At 40.0% G+C, this 7,235-nt stretch overlaps 1 protein-coding gene across 3 annotated transcripts in view; it reads left to right on the forward strand.

Annotated features, from left to right (window-relative positions):
• Positions 1–6,714, forward strand: part of RASSF8 (Ras association domain family member 8) — an 87,331-nt gene extending 80,617 nt beyond the window's left edge. For all 3 annotated transcript variants that reach the window (XM_007423318.4, XM_025163480.2, XM_088134861.1), the window contains exons 4-5: positions 706–850; positions 2,726–6,714. In XM_007423318.4, the coding sequence (XP_007423380.1) occupies positions 706–850; positions 2,726–2,847 (267 nt within the window). In that variant the 3' untranslated portion in view covers positions 2,848–6,714. The remainder of the gene's footprint in view (positions 1–705; positions 851–2,725) is intronic.
• Positions 6,715–7,235: the final 521 nt, after the last annotated feature.

The following is a 7,235-nucleotide window of genomic DNA, read 5'->3' on the forward strand; positions in this document are numbered from 1 at the left end:
ACATAAGCAAATTATATCAGTCTTGGGACCATTTTTCTTTATAACTAAAAGACCTAGAATTCAAAAATACATTTTGTATATGACTTAAGAAGGGGCCAGAACTCCTGACATTCCCCCCCACCAAAGTCATTTTAGCATCAGAAAAGGGTGTTCAGAGATTTTTGATCGCAGCCAGGATGCATGCTCAGGAAGAATAAAACGAAACATGTAAGCATTAGCATGGAGCGTGGTTGTATGGATGAAATGGTTGGTTGCAAAGATTCAGAAGGCTGCTACATAAACAGCCAGTTGCAAACTTCTCCGTTATCAACAAAGAAGCCCATCTCCCCACAAGATCACAGGAAGGTCGTTAAAAGTCAAAACGTTTCCATCCTAATGATACATCAATTGGTCCTTAATGGGAAATAGTTCAGTGTCTGCAAATCATGCAAACCCATCCTCTTCATCTCAATACATGTTGCTGAAGAGAATTTTGTGAGCATGGTGGTTGGGGAAAAAACATCACATTCAGCTTGAGACAGCTGCCAAAGACTGAGATGTCGGTGGAATAACTTCATTCAGTGGTTTGGGTGGAGTGAGAAGAGAAAATTAGCACTGAGGCATCTTCGAATGCCAGCCATTCTTGTTTCTTTTCAGTGGTAACAGCATCACTTTGATTGTTTAGAACTGTCCAAGTGAATCATTTTAGTGTCTTCTCCTCCTCAGGAAAGAGAACAAGAACTAGAACAGCTGACAAAAGAACTGCGTCAAGTCAATCTCCAGCAGTTCATCCAGCAGACGGGGACCAAAGTCACCGTCCTTCCTGCTGAACCTGTTGAATTGGAGTCTTCACACCCAGAGCTTGAGAAAGGTATCCACTTTTGAGATGACAAGATACTCCTACCCCCTCCCTAAAACAGAGCAGAAGGGGATCTTTGGGGGATCCGTTGACAATTCGTCTTTGGTCTTTTGAGGGTTGGACAGGAGACCTTGTATAAATGTTGCCAGGTCTGACCCCTTTGCACACAAGCAACAGGAAGCCATCCCCTGTTAAAGAAGGAGAAAGAGGTAATGGGTAGGATATACTCATTAGGTGTAGTGCGACAAGCTTTCTTCTGTTGAGTATCCAGTAAGAGTATAGTATTGGGGGGTCGATGATAAGATTAAGGATGGAGCTAAAAGTGGATGGAGACCCCCATTGTTGTTGGGTTTTTTCTTTATGAAAATGCACCCTTTCTTTCTCTATCAAGCTGGAGAGAAGAGATAGATAACTCTTGGCAGAACTCTGAATTGATTTTTTCTTTAGATTTTTTTTAATCCTGCCTTTATTATTTTTATAAATAACTCAAGGCATCTGAGAGAGAGTGGCTGGCCCAGGGTCACCCAGCTGGTTTTCATGCCTATGGCAGGACTAGAACTCACAGTCTCCTGCTTTCTAGCCTGGTGCCTTAACCACTAGACCATGTGCAGAATTGTCCTGAAATTAGGTACAGAGTTGAGTCAAGGGGCTAGCCTGATTTTGAAAAAGCTAAGCAGGTTAGATCTAGTTAGTACTTGGATGAGAGGCCTAAGGAAGTCCCACAACTGTTGACTAGACTGGAAAGTCAACAAAACATCCTGGACAAAAGACAGATCAGTTCTCTAAAGGTGCCAAGGAAACAATATGGACACTAGGAGGTGAGGTTGACTTGAGGGAGACTCTACTGCATCATTTGTCTAACATGGAGGGAGACTGAAACTCTAGAGGTTCCACAGCAGCCCTCCAGTATCTAGTGAATCCTTGTGTATTTGTGTGCTTGCAGTCACTTTCTCATACATGCATAGATAAATACACCTTTTGTATAAAGCTCAAATGTTGTCATGGGCACAAGGAATAACTGTGAGGAACAGGAGGAAGAGCTGCTACCAAGACAGCGGTCAGATAAAAGAAACCTGAGCCCGGGCCAGAACTGTAACCTGAGAAAGTGTCTCAGACAAGACCCTCCCTGATTCTCATGGAGATAAAGGGAGGGAAAGGGGAAGCACATGCAGACTTGCAAGATTCTGCTACAATCATTCTATAATCTAAGTAGTATTAGCCCACATGACTTTGGTTTCCTAGTCTGATCTACCTTGAAGGGCTGACAAATACTGGCCATTCAGACAACACCACCCTCTCCCCAAGTACTAAGATCAGCAATAAAGCAATTGAATCAGTTGCAAATCTCTACTTGGCATAAAATATTGGATCATTACTGTTCAAATTTTCCATTGTAAAATAATAACATACAGCAGAATTAAATCCCCTATCTCATTTTCATGAAGTAGTAATAATGGAATGTTATCATTACCTCCAATAAATATATTTCCAGTGCCCCATAACAGTATGTTGGAGTGGAGAACCTGTTTCAAAACGTCACTATTTCAGCTCCACTCAAAGACGTTGCCTCTTTATCTTACTACTGTGCTGTACTTCTCTTTAAGGAAAGATGGTCTTCTTTTCATTAGATAAGAATGGGGCAGCAAAGAGAGAGAGGACAATTATATAGGAAGTACTTCTAACAAGTTTCTATTTTTTTTTTAATCTATTGATCTAGCCATCCATCCATCCTAAAGAATTTACCTCTGTCAGGTATCTGCTTTTTTCATCCCTCCTTCCCTCCCTCCATCCTAAGGAATTTGCAATCCAAATTTAGGCAGTTGGGGAAGAAGCTCTTAAGATAACAATGTTCAAATGCTTCATGCTAACCAGTGTCTTCTCTCGCAGAATCAACATTTCAGACCAGCTCCCTCAAACGTCCCAGTTCCTCAAGGCAGCTTCCCAGCAACCTTCGTATCCTGCAGAACCCACTATCCTCTGGTTTTAACCCTGAGGGCATTTACGTATAACAGCCTAACATTCTTCTGGAGAGGACCTGTGAAGGTACCAAGGACCATACCCAGTTCCCTTCTATTGGGTTTGTTCTCCCCGTGATGTATGGAGAAAGAAAACCAAACCTGGCATTCTAAAACCACCAAGCAGGGGCATTTCAGATCTGCCACAAACTTGGAATCCCGCCCCATGCCTTGATTACGATGAAGAACAAAGAGAACTGTGGAGGCAGTTGCTGCCTTAAACAGCCATGGTGAAAAAAGCTTTCTTTCTTTCTTTTTTCTTTTTTAAAATTATTATTATTATTATTATTATTACTGCTATTTCTAAAGCATTTGGATAAATATTTCTTAGCAGGCATAAATGGCTGACCAGAGTACATAAAAAATAAAAAAAATGCCCACCCTCTTTGCAGGTGAATTAGGGTTTAATTTATTCCATTTAATTAGAGAATGTTTGAGTGTGGGCATATAATTTCTACCTGCAGGTCTTACCTAAGAGCAGGACTACCCTGCTCCCCATGGTTGCTGCCTAAAATGCCATTCTGTATTAAGTTCTCTCTTTCCCTCTTGACTCATATATAGCATCACTTATACTGTGTGTGGATGAGAGCTTGGTCGACATTTCCTGCCCTCTTGCTAGTATGGGATGTTGTGATGAACTTGGGATGAGTGATCCTAAATATGAAAGCAAAAGAAGGGAACATATACCTCCCCCACACACACACACACACACTCCCAGTTGCTCCAGACTGCAGGCATTAGTGTGCTTCATAATTGACCACGCCAGGAAAGATTGCTGTCAGGTATAATTTGGGTTTTTACCATAACGATGCCATGCCTGCACTGTGAAAGTAAGTGTGTGTGTGTGAGAGAGAGAGAGAGAGAGAAGGAATCAAAATCAATCAGTCTGCACAGGTATGAATGAATATACGTGAGGGTCAAAACGATGTAGTGTTTTGTCACTACAAATATTCACAATGACCAAATGTGCTGAAGCTAAAACAAAAAAAAAAAGAGTTTTGAAAAGCTTGTTCTGCGGTGGGTTTTCTTGTGTTATGGCCATTGTGGGACTTTTTTTTTTTTTTTTTACAGCCGATGGCTTTTCCCACTTAAAGGCCCACAGGCATGAAACCCCACTTTGTAAGAATACATTTAGCATTTGAAGATCTTATAGTTAGATAGCATATTATTATATGAAGTTTATATTTGAGATATTTTGCCATAATGAGTATGCTTATCAAGGAACAAAATATTATGAGATATCTTCAGTCAAATGTCTTGCCAAAGGAATTTCTCACAGTTTATTTTTATTTTTATTTTTACCACTATAGTGTTCTTGTATTATAGCCAGATTCTCCAATAAAAACACAATAATTTATCATAGTGTAGACTTGTGCCACTTAAGATTTACTGAGCCAAAAACACCGATGTATGGTAGCTGGTCAGTTGCTTAACAACCTATTTTTGCAAAGCCAGGTCTATCAGTCCTGCTTGGTTTCAGCCATACATAAAACTGGTGGAATATGCTCAGACTGTGGGATGAAACAGTTGGACAGGTCCACCCTAACGCCTTGCCTAGAATGAAGCAGTATATATATTTCTATAACTGTTTGCAAGATTATTTCAGTCCAGGCTGTGATAATGCAAAAGGTTCTAAAGAAATTGTCCTTTATTTAAATAAGAGCACATTCATTTCTAACATACCTTGTCACCCAATACTACCCAAAAGAATAGAATAGATCTACAGAAGAAAAATGCATGTCCAAGAAAAATAGGAATAAGCACATAAATCACAGTTCATGGTAAGTTATTTTAGCGATTAGATTTCTGACAGTTCAACTATTATGTCAAACAGAACACAAGACTATATTTTGAGTATTTCGGGACTTTTTTTGTATTGTTATATTACTGAATATTACTGAAATGTCTCAGAATGATTCTGAACTTGATGTTCTGTTTGGAAGCAATCACATTTTGATATACTGTAAAATCAGAATCCAGGCCTTATTAATTGTATTCATTTATCTGAGAGTAGAGTGATAAATGGAATGCTCTTGTTTTTCTTAGGGTAATGCTACATTTACCTGAAAAAAAAAGGTGACCCCAAATTTAAATTAATTCCCATTCTCACAAGAGTGAGAAGGCAGGTGAAAAATTAGAAATATGCACTCAAACCTTGCGCAATGCCCAGCTCCAGCAGAAGCCAATGAGTGACACTTTACAAATGAGTATGCATAGCGTGCGTGTGTACATACAGACAGACTTGTCAAAAGACTCACTTCAACAAAGGGGAAGTTTTGGTCCCCCCAGTAAAATAAAATTGTATGGATTGAATTAATAACTACAGATTAAAAACAATTGCCTGTAAAACAAAGTCCCCGCTTTGTTAAATGAATCCTCCATCTGCATAAAACCAATTGTTCTCTTGCTCACCCGCGACGACTCCTGTAGCACCACTAAACATGCACCTCCAGTCTTCTAGCACAAATAACAAAAACGGAAACAGGAAAAGGAGGGAGATGGGGTGAGGGGAAGGAGTATCTGCAGCCCCGTATAGATCTCACAGGAAGGGATCATATTCCCAGGCCAGCAGCTAATTTTTAAAGGCACTTGCGCTTTTCAGCAATGTTGTTTGGAGCCATTTACAGCTCTGCCCATTTCAACAGCATACACTGTTCCCCATTCCCTGTGCATTTATTTGGGGAAAATACCTTGTCTCTCTATTGGTAACCATGGCATGTGGACATTTTGTGGCATAATTCTAAGATTTGGCCCTCAGAAAGACTTGTCTACTGATGGTAAAAATGCCATTTTTAAGACAAAGGTTACGTGCAGTGTGCTGAATAAATAGTGAATGGGGCATTTGCTAGCTATGGGATCCTAACAGTTGGGTAATGTTCCAATAATATAATGCATCCCATTCAAAAACATCCTTTCAACTCTGTGGCTGATGCATTTTATATATCTTGGACCAATTATTTGGATTTCATAGGGAGATGACTCATGGGAAGAATGATTCTTCCTGCTATGCAGGATCTAATTTTTGGATCAGGAAGTTTGAAGATGTCAATATATATATAAATAAGTGTGTGTGTGTGTGTGTGTGTGTGTGTGTGTGTCAAGTAAAAAGAATACCCCTTTGAATAACCCCAGTTGGATTAATTCATCTGCAGCTAAAGATTGATATCAAGTTATTTTCTACCTGAATCTTTCATATCCAGAGCTGTAGAAGTGAATAAGGTGTATACAAGTGAAAAGAATCTACAAATTAGATGAAAGTATTTTTAATACTTCCCCCTTCCCTTGAAATGCTGCATTCTGAATAGGAACTTCCTTGCCTGGAACTGTAACAAAAAACAGGACTTGACACCATGAAAAAAAAGGTGGTTAATGGTGGTGGACAAGTTCAAGGGACAGCTGGTTTGGCAGATGAATTTTCTTCTGCAGCATACAATCTCAAAGAAGTAGTATTGCATTCCACAATGCCCATATGCTGTATGACTCCCTGCGCATTCCTCAAGTGTGCCCTAGAACCTCTGTAACAGCTTTCCTCCGTCTGTGTCGACTTCAGTTTCCAGAACTCCCCAGTCACCATACCGTTGTTCCACATTTCTGGAAAGGGCTGAGGTGGGGATAACTGCTCCATAGCGTGTGGATTCTTCAGCCAAGATTTGCTTCACACAGAAATAACCATTTGTATTCCTTTGGGAGCAGGGATTTTGAAATGCAACTGCTGTTAATTTAGCATTCATTCATTGAACAGGCAATTAGTAGTTATTTCTGCCAATGCAAAATGCAAACAATGAGCTAAGAACTCATCACAAGTGCACTAACTTACCAACCCTAACTTAGCCTCCTCCACACTTCTCTAAACCATAAAGACCTGCCCTTGCTGTGAAATTAATCAGTTGTATACATTTGAACATTTCCAAAGGCTTCAGTGCCTAAGTTTAGCCGGTAACCGAATTGTCCTAAACTACAGTATGAAGTTCTAATAGTGCAGGTTAGATCACTTGCGTCACCTACTGACCTTCGCCCTTGGAAATTAAAAAGCCTCAAAGAGGCGTAATTAAAAGGGGCTTCAGAAAAGGAAAATCGTGTTCTGGAGCTATTAGCTTTCTTCTTAGGATACAGCCTAAATCATCCTACCTCATTTCCTGCCCTCTATATGGGTTTCCCACAAGTCCCAATCATCCCAATGAAATCTTGTTGAGAATTATGAGGTCTGCAGTCCAACATGTTGGTTGAGGAACAGTGGCTAGCATTTAATAAGCTATCCACTTCAACAAACATGCAAGAAAATCAGTCTTGCAGGCATGTTGGTCACAGTGGGAAACAGAGGGCCATACGTTTCTTATTGCTCCTCCTTCTTGCATGTCATCTTTAATGAGAATGGAAACACG

Source organism: Python bivittatus, unplaced genomic scaffold, assembly GCF_059951505.1.
Source record: "Python bivittatus isolate LINGU-HERP-01145 unplaced genomic scaffold, Pbiv_v1 ctg000120_np1212, whole genome shotgun sequence".
Lineage (NCBI taxonomy): Eukaryota > Metazoa > Chordata > Lepidosauria > Squamata > Pythonidae > Python > Python bivittatus.